This window comes from Sphaeramia orbicularis, chromosome 7 (genome assembly GCF_902148855.1).
Source record: "Sphaeramia orbicularis chromosome 7, fSphaOr1.1, whole genome shotgun sequence".
In the NCBI taxonomy this organism is placed as follows: Eukaryota; Metazoa; Chordata; class Actinopteri; order Kurtiformes; family Apogonidae; genus Sphaeramia; species Sphaeramia orbicularis.
The window spans coordinates 36,845,391-36,864,336 of NC_043963.1; the positions used below are offsets into that span (position 1 = coordinate 36,845,391).

General features: G+C 38.0%; 1 protein-coding gene across 2 annotated transcripts in view; it reads right to left on the bottom strand.

Moving 5' to 3' along the window:
- Positions 1-18,946, bottom strand: part of dip2ba (disco-interacting protein 2 homolog Ba) — a 73,076-nt gene that overhangs the window by 6,340 nt on the left and 47,790 nt on the right. For both annotated transcript variants that reach the window (XM_030138176.1, XM_030138178.1), the window contains 20 exons: positions 17,998-18,137; positions 17,747-17,883; positions 16,087-16,167; positions 15,866-15,993; positions 15,597-15,711; positions 14,171-14,372; positions 13,385-13,497; positions 9,485-9,565; positions 8,529-8,652; positions 6,704-6,825; positions 6,225-6,336; positions 4,881-4,990; positions 4,074-4,204; positions 3,801-3,969; positions 3,523-3,693; positions 2,573-2,634; positions 2,397-2,454; positions 2,213-2,287; positions 1,942-2,116; positions 734-857 (listed from right to left, as the gene is read on the bottom strand). In XM_030138176.1, coding sequence (XP_029994036.1) covers positions 734-857; positions 1,942-2,116; positions 2,213-2,287; positions 2,397-2,454; positions 2,573-2,634; positions 3,523-3,693; positions 3,801-3,969; positions 4,074-4,204; positions 4,881-4,990; positions 6,225-6,336; positions 6,704-6,825; positions 8,529-8,652; positions 9,485-9,565; positions 13,385-13,497; positions 14,171-14,372; positions 15,597-15,711; positions 15,866-15,993; positions 16,087-16,167; positions 17,747-17,883; positions 17,998-18,137 — 2,430 coding nt within the window. The remainder of the gene's footprint in view (positions 1-733; positions 858-1,941; positions 2,117-2,212; positions 2,288-2,396; positions 2,455-2,572; positions 2,635-3,522; positions 3,694-3,800; positions 3,970-4,073; positions 4,205-4,880; positions 4,991-6,224; positions 6,337-6,703; positions 6,826-8,528; positions 8,653-9,484; positions 9,566-13,384; positions 13,498-14,170; positions 14,373-15,596; positions 15,712-15,865; positions 15,994-16,086; positions 16,168-17,746; positions 17,884-17,997; positions 18,138-18,946) is intronic.

An 18,946-nucleotide genomic window follows, 5' to 3' on the forward strand; every position in this document is an offset into this window, starting at 1 on the left:
AAAGCAGAACTTTCATATGTCATGAAATATTTTACCAGTTTAGTTTTATGACTTTAACCCATAAAGACCCAAACATCCACTGGCGACCAAAATGATTTACTGATCTAAATTTAATACTTGTCGATCCATTAATCCTATCAATACATGTAAATAATTGGTGTAAAATACAGTTTGTCGTCTTTTCATGGTCATCAGATATGACCCATTTGGACGTTCAGAGGCTCCGTTGTGAACGTGGAAACACCGTCATCTTCTACAACACTGATTCACCAGTAAAACCAACTGAGTTTGATAAATGACTGTGGATAGACCCACTTGGTTTATGTTCAGTTAATGATATATTTTCCTGAAAAAGTCACTTTTTTCTGCAGTTTTCTCTGTTCTTGATATAACAATCCTCAACTTTAATCTGAGCTTTTATGAACATCAAGGTTCAAGGTTCAAGGTTACTTTATTTATACCCGTGTGTAGATTTGTTTGTTTGAACATGTACATGATAAGCGAATTAAGTATAGGAAAATACCTGATTTCCACAAAAAAAAAAAAAGCAAAATAAAGAGCATAATATTAGAACAAATGGAAATAAATCACTTAAGAAAGGTTAAACATAGGGAAAAATTCATTTGGGAACTGCCACAAAAGTACCACTGGATCTTTATGGGTTAATTTTAGTGACAGATCTACTCGTGTTTGATCGGTTCTACATCCTGTCAGTATGTCTGATGAACCTCACCTCTCTGCAATGCTGCGGTGTGCTCGGGACACTGACGTCTCAATGTCAATGGGGTGATAACGCAACCCCCTCAGCTCCAGTGTTTCATCAAGAGAACCAACCACAAACAAGGCATCATGACGATCTGTAGAATTGTGGACAAAGAGTACGATATGATGATTTATGTTGAAAACACAAACAAACCCTCAAGAAAACATGTCTCCACTTAATAAACAAATGAAGTAAAGAAGGAAACAGTTCACAAATCTGTACATAATCATATGTCATACGGTCCTCATTAGCAACTGAGTTTTCTCTCATTGGGACAGTGTGACATAATTAAATGTAAATGGAGCATCAACTAAAAGTATTTAGTTTTTATTCATCAGATCATTATTTTAATATAGAATATCTTCCCAATTATGTTTTTAATTAAATGTTTTGTCCATTCAAGTTCTATTTTTTATTTGACCACCTATCTAGAACTCAATGATAAATACACAACTGGGCCAAAAAAACATAACACACACTAATATTTCCTTGGATCGCCTTTAGCTTTGATGATGGGACACATTTAACACGGCATCATTTCAATAAGGTTATGTAATGTTACAACATTTATTTCCATCATTTTTCAGACCAATAACGTTGCTGAACCTAGACCTGACCAACTGAAGTCATCTCCGATCATAACACTGCCCCACAGGGTTGTACTGTAGGCACTAGGCATGATGGGTAATCACTTCATCCAGCTCTCTTCTGACCTTGATACTCTGATCTCTCTGGAACAGAGTCAATCTGGACTCATCAGACCACATGACCTTTTTGAATAAAACACAGTCCAGTCTATATGCTCTCTATTAAACTGATGGTTGTTTAAGTAATGAGAAACTACTCACTGCATCAGTTAAAGGGTTAAAGAACTGGTTGCAGCTGAAACACATTAATCACTGCAGTAAATATTCAATGGAAGGATTTCACCTGTTTGCCGAGTTAAATCCAGGAGGGGGATTTCTGTTTAGTTAGGCACAGAAGTTTAAAGACTTGTATATAATTTCTGCCTTAAAATGGTTCTCGTTTATTATTAATTTTTTATTTAATTTTTTTTTCTGGAACAGATGCCATAACATGCTCTTTCATACTTTTCCAGTAAGCACTTTCTGATTCTAAAAGGACATAGATAATGTCACTCTACTATTGTTTTCCATGACTTCTATGAAACATCTCACCTCCACTTGCGTCCAGAAGCTCCGTCCTCTTGATGAAGCCCAGGTATCCCGTCCTGGCCCATAGGGTGTGCGGCTCCCCAAAGCTCAGTCTGGTGTTGAAGTGGTCGGCTTGCAGGCTCTCCTCGCCGTAGATGGTGTAGTACCCGCTGGCACTGTGAGGGCTGTTCACCCAGATCTGAGCACAGACACGATGACCGAAAAGGTCACTTCGAGGTCAATAGTGCGTCTATAGTTTGGACAAAACATCTACTTATCCAATGTGTCTACTCACCTCCCCCAGATGTGAATCTCCCAGGGGGCCTCTGGTCTCGGGGTTCACGATAATGACCCTGACTCCTGGCAGGATCTTAGAGGAGAACACGAGAGTTTAGCAGACCACTTCTCTTACATCTCCATCTCTGTGGCCAGCTCCACCATCCCACAAATGAGACTCACAGTCAATAATCAATACTCACTGTCCCTGATTCCATGAGTGGAAGACTCTGTGGCGCCCCTCGCTCCACCAGTCGAACCCTGAGGAACACAAATAAAGCACGCTTGGTCAATGTTTCCATCTGAGCTGACCAACCAAAAACGTCATGTCTCTCCAACTGGATCACATGACTCTGCACTGTTCTTTCTATAGTCTTACCTGTCATGGCGTAAAGACTTCATATCAACATAGACCGTGGAGGGATCTGGTCCAGCAGTGCCCTGATGAGAGAGAGGATCTGTATTATCCTGATGCAGAATGTTCGCTCTTGAATGCTAGTTCCGACTGTACATATGTAATCACATTTCAGCCATGTTAAGATTCTATATCACTAAAATAATATAACTGATAATACAAATATTCTTTGAATGCTTTTTTACCTAAAATGACACTTTCTCCCTCAATCTACTGGATACTTTCTACTCATTTTTGTCTCTTTTTGCAGTGATTGCATCTAGTTTCCAAAATAACTCCACAATTCTATTCATATCAATTCTATTCAGTCCTACTCATATGTAGATATACAAAAGTGACCACATACCCCCCCACCCCCATGTGACAGAGACAAGACTGACTGTATCAAACTCTGCTCATACATTAATATGTACAATTGGTGCCTTTTCATGACGAAATGATTTAATGAGCATTCTGAAATTTTGGACTGGAAAATGTTTACAGAAATGGCAGAACCCAAATAATCTTGTGTGCAGAGGAATGGAAACACCCTTTTCAAATAAATTCTGATGTGAAAACATGTCTAGGAGTCAAACAGACAGTCTGAACTCAGTTTAATCTGTGAAAATAGACATTACAGCCATTTTAATGGAACAACAAAATACTCTGCTTCTTCTTTTCTGGTAATTGGAGTCATATAATGCAGCCTAGAGCACCACCTACTGGCAACACAATACAGCCTCAATAATCCGCTCCAGTTCATTTATCCTCATATACTCAGAATACACATATTTGTTTTTGCAATGTTTCATTTGCTTGACATTTCATGGACAAACAGGTACTGAGGTTGAAACTTTACAAACCACTTTTTTAGTAAAGAAAGATAAAAAACAAAGTCATGTGGAGAAAAAATGAAACATTCCTAAAAACCTCACCTGCAAACAGATGGCCAGGTTGACTCTGGAGCCAAAGGCAGTGCTGACGGCCCGCGATGACAGACCGAGGTCTTTGAAGAGCTTGGAGAAGGACATAGTGAGGGCGAGGCGAGGCCGCTCCTCGGCTATAACCACACAGCTCCGCACGCACGACAGATTCACACCTCGCGCCTGGAGACATGTACAACTAATGGTTATTCACACTCATTGAGTTTGACACAAACATGCACTCAGCATTAGTTTCCTCAGCTCACAGTATAAATGAGCACAGACTTTACCTTTAATATCTCTGTCTGAGTCCCCAGTCCTTTGGTGCAGAGCTCCATGACAGAGTAGGAGCAGAAGGTGTCTCTGATCTTGTACTGACTGAGCGTGCTCAGCCACAGCGGCAGCGAGCACTCCAGCTCCAGCGGAGGAATAAGGATGGACTGGTGACCTGAGTAAACGCTGAAACATGAAAAACACAAGAGCGTCAGCAACAGTGCTACTGTACCACAAACATAAAGCTCCATCAAATGTAATAATCTGTGTGTGTTTTGTGTGTGTGTCACCTGGAGAGGCACCACAGGACGAAGCCCAGGCCGCAGTATGGGTCAAGGCAGATGGCTATTTGGCGAGAGGAGTAGAGCTCACACTGCAGCTTAATGGAGCGGCATAGAGTACTGACTGCAGCGTGGGACATCTGAAGAACAAAGCACCCAAAATTCACCAAAAACATCCCTTTACATTTTCATTATACTACTAATATTCACATTACGTCCTATGAAGGGTTATTATAGTGAACGAAAACCAAGAACTAAAACTATTAGTGAATGTAGAATTGTGAAACTCAGATTAAATAAAAAGATCAAATAAACCAACAATGACCAATGCTACACAGACTAGAATAAAGCAGAATTGCAGGTAAAAAATCACCTTTTCTTTAATTTTGCCCCTTGATGTGCATTGTAGTTGCAAAACATTATCCTCAAGGTGAACAAGAACAAAAAGGTTTTGTACTATACAGGACTTTTAATAATCAGTGTTTTGTGAATTTGATGTCCTACATTATCTCATCCTACATTTATTTCTTTCTAAATCAAGGCTGTCCTCATCACAACTGAAAACTAACACTAATACTGAAGAAAATGATTAATTTCCTACAAAGACAAGAAAAACTACTTGTGCAAACCAAACTGAAATGATAAATGAAGCTGAATTAATAAAAAACAACGTAATAGTCTAATAACTCTGGTTCTCTACTGTTTACTTTTCATTTACTCTATTTAATGATCTGACGATGACTTGTGAGAGGAGATGTTAAACAGTGCAAGTCTGATTTGTTTTCAGTTACGTAGCAGACATTTGAGAGTGTTTACCTTGACTCCAGTCAACATGCCTGTGGTGGACACACTGAAGTCCAGATAGGCCAGCATCTCGGCTGTGGGGGGTTTATAAATGTGTGGAGGCCGCTTCCTGGGGAGATCATCTGCAAGCAGAAGAGGAAATGTTTTTAGCCAAACACACTTTTATTTTATAAAAATCTTTTACATTGAAAGTTTCTCTACAGTGAAGCAGAGCCCTATATATATATGTGTACAACAACCATAACAGACACAGAAAAAGCTACAAAAACCCAAATACATAATACCCCATCCCAGTCATTTACATCCAGCTACAGTGACTTGTACTTTGTATTAAGACAGATTTTCACTGAAAAATGAACCACAGTCTTGAAGTCTCCTCAACAAATTCCTTTTTGGTGTCAGACAGTGAAAATCCTCCTATGAATGACAACCTACATGAACCCGAACGCAGTGGTTTTCTGGAGAAAAGGGATCTTGTAGAATTAAATCTAGTGTCACATTTCAATGAGACACACATTAAGACTGAATTAAAGATTAAATACATTGGTAATATGTGAGTGACTTCCTTAAATGTGAAAAAGGAATGCTTTCTGGTGACCTGAAATAACTTCATATCCTGGAGCCTGAACATGACAAACACCTCACAGAGCTTCCATTTTTACAGTGTGTGCTGGTTTTGTTGCTCTGTTTGCTTTGCCTCTGCAGTTATTTTTCACTCAGCTGTTGAGTAGGAGGATGTTATAATTTCAGATGTTCATGCGCACATTTAAAAATCTACTAATTTAGATTTATCACTCCTACACTATGTACCATGACCCTCTGGTCATAATTATTTTGAACCCACAAGAAGGATATAAAAATAAATATTTTCCCAGGTGTTTTGAGCAATGAAAAGAGCAAAGAGGACATTTTGTGGCTAAAAGTGGAACATGTTTATGTGGCCCAAGTGATGTGTCATAGAAACACAAAGGGCCAGGCTGATGACAGCTGGGTTTACTTTGGCTCATTTAGTGTCATTCCCAACACGCCTACGCTACATTTGTTTCCAGTCACGTGATCCCGATGACGCATGAAATTCAGATGGAAGGCAGGAAGTGGAAAGCAGAAAGGATAAAATGAAGGAAAACTTGTATTGTGACAGTTTCCTGCATTTTTCCCCACTCATGCACAATAGCTTTTGGCAGTCAATAAAAGCAATCCAAGAAACCATTATAAAATATTGTGTTTGTTTGTATTGGTGTTCCCAATGAAAATCGCCTCCCTCCATCTGTTGTTCACACCACAGTGATGCCATGAGATGACATCACATGCAGAATACTTATTGTAACTCGAACAAATGCAAAAGTCCTTTGGCACCTGTGTCGATAATCGTGGGCCACGTCTTGACGTTGACGCTGGCGGCAGCCTCCCTGGACCTGAGGATCCTCATGAGAGGCTGAGTAGTGAGGATGCAAGCTGCTTTGCTCACCTGAAAACAAAGGAAAGAATATAATTAATGAGCCGACTCCTCCAAATGTATGAAAACACAAGCTCCTTGTGTTTGTCATCTATTCAAGTTTTATTTGAATCAATGCATAAAGCTAAGATCACTTCTACTTTTCTGGACTTAATGACTTCTAAATCTCTGGAGTGAGACCAAAGATGGACGCCCACAAATAATCAACCAAAGCATCAGTAGGGGTGTAACACACCTCAATAGCCTCAAATACATACCTATAAACTGTAAAATCAGTGTTCATTTTTTTCAAGGGCTCTGTCAATGCTTGCATTACAATGATTCAAATGCAGATGGCACTAAAGACGTCCATTTGAAATATTTGTTTGTGTGCACTCACATCGATGATCATTCGCACAGTGGGGAGAGTAGCAGCCAGGTTCTGTGGATGGGGCGGCCTCACCGTCACAGGGATGACCCCCGCATAGAGACAGCCATAGAAGGCAGCAATCAGGTCGATACCTGCACATGTTAAAGTCATGGACAGGTGGCGAAGTGAATAACAGTGCAATGAGTAGAGGTCCTGTGGTTATTAGTAAGTAAAACTTATGTGTATGGCATTGTTTACACATAAAAATCGCAAAGTGCTTTTGTAGAAGAAAAATTACACAGTTCAACCAATCCAAACAACAATCATTACAAACAACAGGAAATCAATGTGAACAAAATAAAAACTTACAAGCTTGTCTGAATGAAAAAGTTTCAATATAAAGGGACTGCATTCCATAATTTGCTTGGAAGCAGTTATCCCATTGTTACATAAAATGTCCATGTGGATTCATTAACCATCCCTGTCCAGAGGACAGGAGGTTACAAGTGGAAGAATACAGTTGTAAAAGGTCAACAATAGTACCTTTACCACCTTAAAAGTCAGCACCAAAATGTTCAACAGTATCGGAAAATTAACGAGGCTTATGCTGTCAGGGACCGACAGTAAGGGTATGTCCCCGAAATCACACCAATCCTCTGCTCCCCCAGCCATTTGGAAAAAAACCCACCACCTGGTGTCAAAATATGACATCATGTAAACTGAAGGTAGTGGCTTGAAGAAAGATAATTGTTAGACAATCATATGAACTCAATTTGAGCTACATTTAGTGGCAGAATAATGGTCAGAGAACCAATTTTTCCCCACAAAACTCCACTTAGTTACTGAAAATGACAACATATGAACTCTGGATGGTAGCCAGAAAATGGGTATTTGTAAGACGATCAATATGAACCAAATTTTATCTCAGTCGGCCTATTATTGCTTGATTTATGTCCAAAAAAATGATTTTCAACTAAAGTGCCCTCATTTGGATGACCCCCGCATAGAGACAGCCATAGAAGGCAGCAATCAGGTCGATACCTGCACATGTTAAAGTCATGGACAGGTGGCGAAGTGGTACTTACAGAGAAGCTAAAATCGATAGGGTTCTTCCACTATGGGTCCCCTATGTTGGCTATCAAGGGAGAAGAAATCCACCCAAATCTGTCCTAATTACTGTGTTCACATGAAGGATATCTGGCGGCAGCAGATCCGCTGCCGGATCTTGTGGCAGCATTCAGGGTAAAACCATCATATCCCAGAAACTCCATTTCGAGGATATAATAAGGATATAATATAATATATTAATGAATGATGATGTAAGTAATGTGTGCTCTTCTGTTTGGTGCAGGTAAACGCCTTGTGGCGGCATTCTGCACAGACTGAAAATGGTCAGTAGGTGATTGATTGATACAGATAAAAAGTGGCTACAATCATCTATATGTGATCAAATGAAAGCATGAGTTTTCATTACTAATCCAGTTACTTTGAACCCATCTTTTTCAGTTTACATATGGATACGTTCCTCAGGTGAACATATCAGATCCAAACCATTTATCTGGAGTCACAGTCTAGAGACATATATTAATGAATGATGATGTAAGTTTCTGATCAAACAGCAACAGGTTTTTGTCAAATGAAAGGAATGTTACCACCTACAGCAATAATCCCAGTTTCTGTCTTGTCTGAGATCTATTGGAGGCACCTTTCAGTTAACCAAGTCTTAATAGTAGAAAGACAATTTGTGAGTCTTTGAATGAGCAGTGTAGTTGGATATTGTGTATAAAAATGGCACAAAATTAATATTATTATTTTTATTGGGAAATGGAAGGGGTGTGCATCCGTGTCTGTGTACCTGGGGGATAAAGCAGCACCACGTTGTCTCCTGTATTGAGGCCTCCTCTCTCCATCAGAGTGGCTGTGATTTTCTCTGCTCTCTTGTGCAACTGAGCACACGTGGCTGTGCACACTGCCACCCCCTAGAGGACAAACAGAGGAGGTACATTCAAGCACAGACCCAACAAAATGGATCATCTGACAACAGGCGAACGTAAACCTGTCAACTATATCAACCTGTAGCGCTGATATTCAGTGGAATGGATATATATTTATATGTACAGGATATGGTCAAACTCCACGTAGAAAACTTTGTAAAGAAGTTAAAACTTAAATTGGGCTTTTAGTGTCAAAATAAGTTGCATTTTTCTTTTGATGTTAAAAAAAAAAAAACGCCTCGTCACTGCCACTTTTTTATCTGTGTTAGATTATTGAGATCTATTTTATATGAATGCATCATCAGAATGTCTTCAAATGGTTGACACAGTTTATCATGCTTCTCTGAGGTTTATTACTTATTCTAAAGACATGACTCAGATTCAGATTGAAATTTATTTGTCATTTCAGCATATAAAATACACAATGACACATCACTGAGTTGTACTACCGAGTGGGATGGCATTGTTAACCCCACAAACATAATAACTCCCCACCAACGTAATAAACCGCAAACATAATAAAAAATTTGCAGCTTTTAATAATCCCACAAATGTAATAACTTTCCTTTATGCAAAACCTCAAAAAGCTTCAAAATGCTGACGAAACACAGAGTAACCATATATGGGGGCCTGTTTTTCTATAAAGTCCAAAACACACCAACTTTATGGGGATCAAAATGTTGTGAAGGATTACATTTTAGGTTGGTTAAGGTTAAGAGAAGTCTCAGGGAAATAAATGCAAGTCTATGATGTCTCCTCCTGTGATGGAACTGGGTGAATGTGTGTTTTGTTTTTTGTTTTTTTGTGTATACTCCACCTTGGCATTGAGAAGCACATATAGAACATGGTCCGGGTCGGTTTGAGCTCTCCACTGCAGGGCTTCAGACAGAAACTGGTGCTGGAAATGTACAGAAAGTAATGACCACATAAACATCAAACAAGGATCAAGAAAGAAAATTTACACAAAGACATAATGATCCACTTAAAAATAATCAGCTGATACAGTAGATACATCGACACAAAGCTGGCCTCAAAAGTCAGTATATTCACACCTCCAATGTCAACCATCCAACACCAAGAAAGAAACAAACTTCTCACTGTCCACATAGAAAACAGTGTATTTCAAAGACTGAAACCTGAACAGAAAACATTAAAGGAACTCTGACTCATTTGACCTCTCACACAGACACACAACAGGAACAGACGAGTGTCCAGAGACCAGTCTGTCAAGTGCAGAGTCCTGCAGGGAGCACCTGCACCTGCTACCAGGCAAACGGGAGCTGCAGTTAAAGCCCAACAGAGGGTCACCAGGTCCTCTAACACAGGGGTGTCAAACATGTGGCCTGTGGGACTTAACAGGCCCGCCAAAGGTTCCACCCGGCCCGCGGGATGAATTTGCAAAGTGCAAAAATTACACTAACGACATTAACAGTTAATTGTGTTGAACTCGTTCTAGTTCAAGTTCCATATTCAGACCAATATGATCTCAAGTAAAACAAGTGGTGCCAGGCACAACAAACCCCGCCCCTCGCTACTTTTCCCAAAATGTAATGAGATATATGCTGGGTCACTGGCAATCTAAAAACCCAATTTGGTATGAATTCAACCAGTAGTTTTGCTGCTAGGATGTTAACAAACAAACAAACCAAACCAAAAACAATACCCCTTGCCTCCCCTTCATGGGGTGGGGTAATAACAGCATTATAACCTATAAATAATGACTCCAAATTTTCTTCTTGGTTTAATGTGAAAAAAATAATATTCCATTATGCCTCTAAATAATGACAACTGCAAATTTGTCTTTTAGTGCAAAAAATAACATCAACTTATGAAAATGTTTACTTTAACAAGCATTTAACAATAAAATGTGAATAAACTGAACAAATCTGAACAACATGCAATGTCTACAGACAATCAAGTGCAATTTTTACCATGTTCTGTTTGTTTCTACATGTTTTGTGCCTTTGTAGATCCAATCAATAATGCACATGTATAAATGATAAGTTGAGGCGTCATATTGTTAAAATTGCACTTATTTTTCTTGAGAAATTTTTTTTTTTTTCCAGGTTGAGATTTCATTATTTATGGGCTATTATTTTTCTGGTCTGACCCACTTGAGATTAAATTGGACTGAATGTGGCCCCTGCTCCAACATGTTTACTGAAATAAAATTAGTTCAAAGGAACAGCTTACTAGGTTGTTCAACCATTGAACGTTTCCCAAAGTGTGGCTCGTGGCCCTTTGATGGGCCGTGAAAGTACCACCGGTGGACCAGGGATGATTTCAATTAATTATTCTTAATTATCAAATTTGTCATTAATTTTGAAACTAATGTAAAATGTGCTGCATAGCATAAAAAGGCATTAATTAATAAAACAAAGCAATATGAGTGAAAATAGGCATTTATATTCTGTATTTAACCAACTCTTAATCCTGTAGCTATCAGGACGGTTTGGTCGATCTATCAGCACCCATAGGGTCTGTATCGGCAGAATTTTAATATTTAATATTAAGCTTTTGTAGTGGATTTTCTGACTACTGAGGGAAAATAATGGTGCAAAACTAAAATTACAACTATGTTCACTTGTATTTTTTTGTTTGTTTGATGTTCCATTCTATATTCATGGATTAATTACTAATCATTTTGATGTTCAGTGAAAGCAAATAACACTGGTCAATGATGATTTTGATACAAGGAGAAATATACTTGGTTTTTAGCTAAATCCTGATGCACAGGAGAGATTCTGATTTCAGATCAGCATCGACATTTAATGAAGATCAGATGTTTTCCCTCCAGTAGAAGCTTATAGTCCAATGTTAAGTGACTGATCAATTTATTAATTTATGTATTTATTTCTTTGAATTACATGTTAAGTCAAAATTAGCTAACTTAATACAATGTCGAGTAATATTGTCCATTTAATCAGTTTTCAGTCTTTTGTGGTTAATGGTTATTATATATGATCTTAAATATACACTGCCAGCTGATCTTTAATGTAGAACCAAATTCAACAAATAAACTAATAAGTAGGGAAACACTGTATCTTACTAAACTTAGCATCTATTGACAATGTTGTGACTAAAAGGTTTGGATGGGCTGCAGATTTTCAGATTATAAATGGGGCTGTTGCATTCTAATCTATAGAGTAGAAAATAAAAAATGATCCTGATTTCAGTTATTCTCTTCCATATCGATAAGGTGAGTCATCAGTGCACTGGACAGGATAAGAAGTCAACAAGTTCTTTAAAGACAGACACAGGAAACAGTGGGCAACACATAAAAAAAAAGAAAAACTACATAGAAGATCCAATAAAGGTGACAGTGTAATACTCTCTGGACAAACAGACACGGGGTCTTCAGCAGTGTCATGTCGCTGCTGGTCATCATTAAATCACCAGCTGGCGTCACCCACAGTGACACCCACTCGCTCAGTCAGACAGGTCATCACACCATGCTGCCCTGACCACTCAAGCCATGCTACACGTGGGAGCATCACAGTGAAAACAGCAAGCAGAGGTGCACACGAAGGGACTTTAATCTTTAATCTGGTGCTCTACGTCACTTTGTTTGAGCAAAACCTGATGAAAAGGGGGAAAAAAAATCCTTTGATTGTCTGCTTATTCATCTAAAAACAAAAAAATCAATATTGAAATACAATGCATTTCTTTTCCAAGGTCAAAAAGGGAGAAGCTAATTTTAATTTTCTATTTTCAAAAACAAAACCACAAGAAAAAAAGAAAAAACTGTTTTTCTCAATTCCCCGAGACTGAACACTATCATTCAAAACAAAGTGTGTTGTTGAAGATGGTGTTGTGTAGCCGTTTTTGACCCTGAATAAGAAAAATGCATTGTATTTCAATTGTTCAAAAATCACCCAAAACCACCCGTTTGCAAAAAGAGCGTCCAGTGACTAAAACATAAATGGATCTTTCACTCAGCAAATTAATTGTATCAAATTTATTGCTGAGCTTTTGGTTTGGCCAAGTTACAGAAACAGGCTGCTGGCCAACTCACATTTTAAGATGTGATGACAGAGCATCTGTTCTGAGAAGACACTAAATGGACAGTGTCTTTCCTTCTTCATTTTTTATGCATCACATTAGATAAAGTGTGTGGACCCCTGCTGCCGAGGAGACAGTTATCTGTGTGCGTCACGCCAAGCTGCTGCTGCTGCTGCTGCTGGTGACCGTCAGGAAATCACGGCTGCGAAAGCACATCTGACTGACAGAAGCAGGAGAAGCAAAGGCGGCTGGGACCAGATTAGAACCTTACCATCATGGTGGGCCACATACAGAGCTAAAGCCCAACCCAAGCAAAGTCAAGGCAGAACAACAGAATCAGAGAGTCAGCAACAGTTTAGCCAATTAACTTGGAAAACACATTAAAAGGTGGAGTGAGTAATTCATGTGTGTGTAAAGGACAGGGGATTGGATTATGGCAGATAGAGCAGTGTGTGAGGAGTGTGTTTGACCAAGGAATCACCAACTCCACCTTAAAAGCACAGATCAGTACCAGTATATACATCAGTTTAGGATCAATGTAACAAACAGGGGAAAACAATAATATCTGACTTTGACACCAGAGTCATAATTAAACTGCTTTACATATAAATTAACAGCGTTCTATTTTCTGACAACATACTGACAGATACCACTGTGATCATTAAGAATCTTTTTTCCAGTCAGTCAAAACACGTCAGGCTTTGTGTTACAGTACCTTTCGGATCAGGTCCTGGTCCTCCACCACGCCCAGTTCTCTGCCGGTAGCCTGAGCGATCCGTTTCCCTGCCACCAAATTACCGACGAGCATAGAAGCCGGACCGACGTCCACTGCACAAACCAAAGAGTCCAAGAAAAAAATTATTTACACAAGAGCTGAAATGATTATAAAACTAGTTCCATTACAATTCTCTTCAATCAAAGCTTCGTTTCCATCATTTCGCTGCCGCTAAACATTGGTTACGGTGTTGTTTTTCACACAAACACTATTGTGACGCACATGATCAATACAAAGTTGTATGTTGGGTCCATCTTAAGTTGTTTGTAAGTTGAATACATATTTGTTGACGACTGCAGTGCACATAGTTTGCAGGTGTAATTTTATTTTCTACATATCTATAGATTTTTTTATAAATTCTCTCATACTGTTGTTATTTCCATATAAATCTTTTTTACATATCCTTTTACTTTTACAGTTTTTGTGGTTGTTGTTTAAGCTGGTTCTGGAAAAAAGGACATGTTTGTCATTTTCAGACATTTCGTTTTCACAGTTTTCCTAATTTTCTTTTGTTGCCTATTCAAATAATTGTTTAATAAAATTGAACTGAAGAAAATAACCAATAGATTAATCATAGCTGCATCTCTAATTTACACAGAACAAACCCTAAAATAATCAACTCAGCAGTGTGATGCATTCATTCATCTGTTAAACAGACAGATGAGTTCTGAGTTGGTCTCTGTCTTCATAATTGTTAAAACCGGTACTGAAAGCAGTCTGTCGTACCTGGCTGTTTCTGTCGTGGTTTGGGCAGGTTGGTAACACAGGTGTGTGGGCACATGAGGATGTTGCAGGGGTGCAGGTTTCCCTCCAAAAAGTTCTGCTTGGTTTCACAGATATGGATGCCTCCGAGGGGCGTCTTTGGCAGAGTGTTGGCTGGGACGAGTGCAAGGCAGTAAAGGCCGACCTGGTGGATACTGTCGATGGCCTGTGGAGAAAAAAAACAAACACACAACACATGAACATGAAGCTACAAGATTGAAACAGGTAAACTAGGCATCATGTGTGTGCAACGAAATTAGGAGTGCTACTCCAGTCACTGCAACAATATTAATAAAACACCAGTACTAGAGAAAATAAGAATAGAGTGAATATGAAATTACAAAACTAAAAATAAGATAAAAAAACATACAATATAAAATTTTACAGAGCACGATAGGAATAGAGCTAAGTAGAATAAAAATAAAAAAAATAGACAAAATATGAAGATAAACAAATTTACAGTATTAATAGTATGTGACAGTATGAATATCTATGAACAATATTAACAATATGAATAATCTCTGAAAACAGTATTTATATCTATGCAACAGTAGGTGTATCTATGATCCCAAGTCTATAAAAAATAGCGCATTTATATTTTGATAAATATTGAATAAACATTGCTTTGTTACTAAAGAACAGAAGATTATTGCACAATTTATAGCACATAATTACACATTTTGTAGGGAAATTATGTCTTTATCTCAGATCACTTCACACAAATCTATGTTATACCAATAAAACAACACAGTTTTAACCCCAGTATTTATGGGCACTGTATAACATTTAAGCAGAGTACTAGTATCAGTACCCATCTCATCATATGTGGGAATATGAGAAGCTCCACCTATTTTGGAGACAAATCTCAAAATAAACAGAATATTCCCATTTAGGCCAAATTGAGTGCTTCACACATTTTACCACAAGATTTCCTACTAAATAGAAGAAAAATAGCATATTAATATAAGACATAAAAATCTGGTGTATCATTTTATACTATTTTAACGCATGTAAATATTAAAATCATATTAACTCTATTCAAGACAGGCTATAGGTTGATGCATCAGTATGATCAGAGAGAGAAGTTAGTAACTAGTACATGTAATGTGATAATGGTACAATTAGAGACATTATATAATACTTTGAGTCCAGTCAAAAAGAACAACAATATGAAACATATTAGATGAAACACATTTGAGAGAGAATACATACGCTACGGGGGGGGGGTATGTTGTTATGTTAGTTATTAAAACAGATGTTCCAACATTCACATCATAATCAGATATTAATGCTACCACACTGATATGTCTAAGAAGATTCATACAAATTGACTCATCCATCATCCATCCATCAGAATTAGAAAAGTGTTGTCGTCCGTAGCGTGACCTACCTGTAATACTCGACTCATCCACTGGAAGCTGTCCTCCTCACTGGCATCAGGTCTCTGCTCGGCCACGATCACAATCCTCTCATCATAAAACACTGTCACTGAAAACACAGCGATCCTGAGGAAATGAAAAGAGGAGTGACTTTAATGAGACACACACAAAAAAAAACACAATGGACACATGTGTATGATGGACTTGGATCCACTATAAGAATGCATGTGCATTTATGAGAATAAGAATTTATAAGAATGCATGTGCATGTGTTGCTCACCGTCCCCTGTAAACCGTTTTAACCGGCTCCACAGCCAGCGCCGTGGCTACCAGGTCATCAGCGTTGTGGCGGCGTCCGCTCACCATCAGCAGCCCTTCATTCTTCCCCACAACAAACACCAGACTTCCCTGTAGAGATGACATAGTTACCTCTGTGAGAAGAATGAAAGTCTTAAATTTACTTCAGTCAAACTTCAACAAAATTGTGTGTGTATGTCCTACCGGTCCTACAAATCCAAGAAGACCAGTACGAGTGAAGGGAATTTCTCCTATAGGTGCTCCAGCTTGGTTGACAGGGATCACCTTAGAATAAGTAGAGAGATTGAGGATTTTCGTCAGATGTATACAAGTAGAGCAACAAATACCAAAAGATCACACAAGACAGGCTGAAGGACCTGTGAAGTAGATAACACAGTTAAAGGTTTGGCGTAACATTCATTAATTACAACAGAAATATGAGGAAAAAGTATGTTATTAATCTATACAATATGGTTTTATGAAACTGAAAATCAGTAAAAATAAAAAACAAAAAAAACAAATACATTCTACTAAACTGTACTGAAATGTTTTGTTCCTATTGGTTTCTTTTCTTTATTTCAAATTGCAAAAAATGTAAAACAGAAAAAGAAAAATTAAAAAGACAGATATTAACTGGAAAATGGATATATTATATTTGCATTTTGTATGTTTCCATTGATAATTTTAGACATAGTAAAAAGTAGAAACATAATGAAGCATGGTACTTGAATCAATCAGTCATAAGACACTAACCTATGTCTGCACACTTGTATATCATGAACACTCATTTGTACAAACACAATCATCCACCAAGTAGACGTAAATGCTGTCATACGGTTTAGAGTTTCAATGAGACAAGAAATCTATAACTGCAGCTCCATCTAGTGGAACACTTTAAATGTTGCTTCCCATCATCCATTTTCTAAAGATGGTTTTCATGCATTTATAATTTACTTCAATTCATGTGCTGCCTTAATTTTTAATTATTATTATTTTCCAGTCTTCCCAACATCAATTTGGGTTGATTTCCACTGTGTATATTTCCACTTCGACTTCATTTCAGGGATTTTCACTTTTAATGCAATAAAAGTTCTTTTGTTACCCTGCCCCCTGAAGGGAAGGCAAGGGGTTTTGTTTTTGGTTTGGTTTGTTTGCTTCTTTCTTTCTTTGGTAACTCTCTAGCAACAAAACTATTGGTTGAATTCATATCAAATTGGGTTTATAGATTGCCAGGGACCCAGAATAGATCTGATTATATTTTGGGAAAAGTAGGTCAAAGTTAAAATTTGTTATGAATTTTTTTTAAAAAAGTTTTTCTTTCCCCATTTACTTAAAATGACTGAAATTCCACGTCTGTAGCAGCAAAAGTATTGGTTGAATTCATACCAAATTGGGTTTATAGATTGCCAGTCACTCAGCATGGATGTCATTACATTTTGGGAAAAGTAGGTCAAAGTTCTAATTTTTTATTAATTTTTAAATGTTTTTCTTTTCCCATTTACTTATAATGGGCAAAATTTCAAATGCCCATAAAAACGTCAATTTTGTGCCAAGTTTGAAGCACAAATATCTGTACTTCTACTTGAGTAACCCAAGTGTGTAACTGTGCCACCTCGGTCTTTCACAGGAAAACGTGTGGCTGGAACCAACCCCTACACATACTGTACTAAAGGTGAAATAATGCTTTCATTTTCAACATGTATTAAATAATGATTTCTGAAGGAGGACAATATAGAATGAAACTACATAAACATTTGTTCAGAAGCCAGTGAGTTAAATTTTGTATATTCTAGAAATATTTGAAATGAAAACGGATTTGGAGCCATACAGGGGTTTCTAATAATGTTTTTATATTTCAACACACCTCAAATGTGTTCTTAGTGACACCCGGCAGACCATAATACATGGTGCCTCCGGCCCGAGAGTTGATCACGATTTCACCTATTTCATCGGTTTTACACAGCTGAGGAGGTCCGTCTGGTTTCACAATGCACATCAGAGCTGAAACACACACCACAATATTAAAATACATCTTTGGAAGCTGACTAAGTTTAATATCCTTTATAAACTACATAAGTAGGAATGCAGGGTAAATGTGAGTGCTGCCTGTCTAACCTCCAGGCATGATGTGGCCCACATCCTGTACAGTGAGAGCAGAGTTTTTGTCTTCTGTGTTCACTCTGATCACGCCGTGGCTCAGCCCACCCATGGACAGGATGGCCCTCGCTGGTAACGGAGCTCCTCGAGCACCAGGCCTGCAGAGCCCACACAAAAGAGAAGTGATGAAGTGAAAAGTAATGACAGAGCAGACAGGAAGGCGACAGAGAGCTGACACATTGTTCAAGTGTGCTGACCAACAAAACAAGTTTCAAAACAGGAGCCTTTACAGCATTTGTTAACAACAGCATTTATTTTGCACAAGACAGAAAAAGTGGAAAAGGTTTTGGTAGTATTGAGAAGTCAAGTTGAAAAAAATAGTTTCTCTAAATGTTAAAGTAGTTAGACAGTTTCTAATATCTTTGACCTCATGAAACTGTTTTTTAACTGAGGTGCAACTAAATATGAATAACAGAATATATTGTTTCACCTTTGTTTGTGGAACATTACAACACACTAGTGTAAAATATTAACACATGCAGTCAGTACTTTGTAAAAAGACGACACATGGATGTGGAAGTTGCAGCTAATGTTAAAGTTCAGCCTGAATTTATCCACTTTTTGCTCATCAAAAACTCTGAAACTGCAACCATGATGCCATGAATAAATATGTGATTCACATTTTATCTTTACAAGGGTATTTTACCACAGATATCATGATGTATCACAGATACAATGTATCACTGTACTGTAAAACCACTGGTGATGAGGTCAACATATTATGATAGTGTTGTATGATGAGATCCTCTACACTACTACATGTCACTGAGCCCGTTTACATGACCACAAAATCCGATAACTGGGAGTAATCAGAAAAGTGTAATAATCAGATATGACATGTTACATGCACTTAGGAAATGTGATAATTGAAAACCCTGGTTTAGACGCTCCAGTCCATTATTAGATT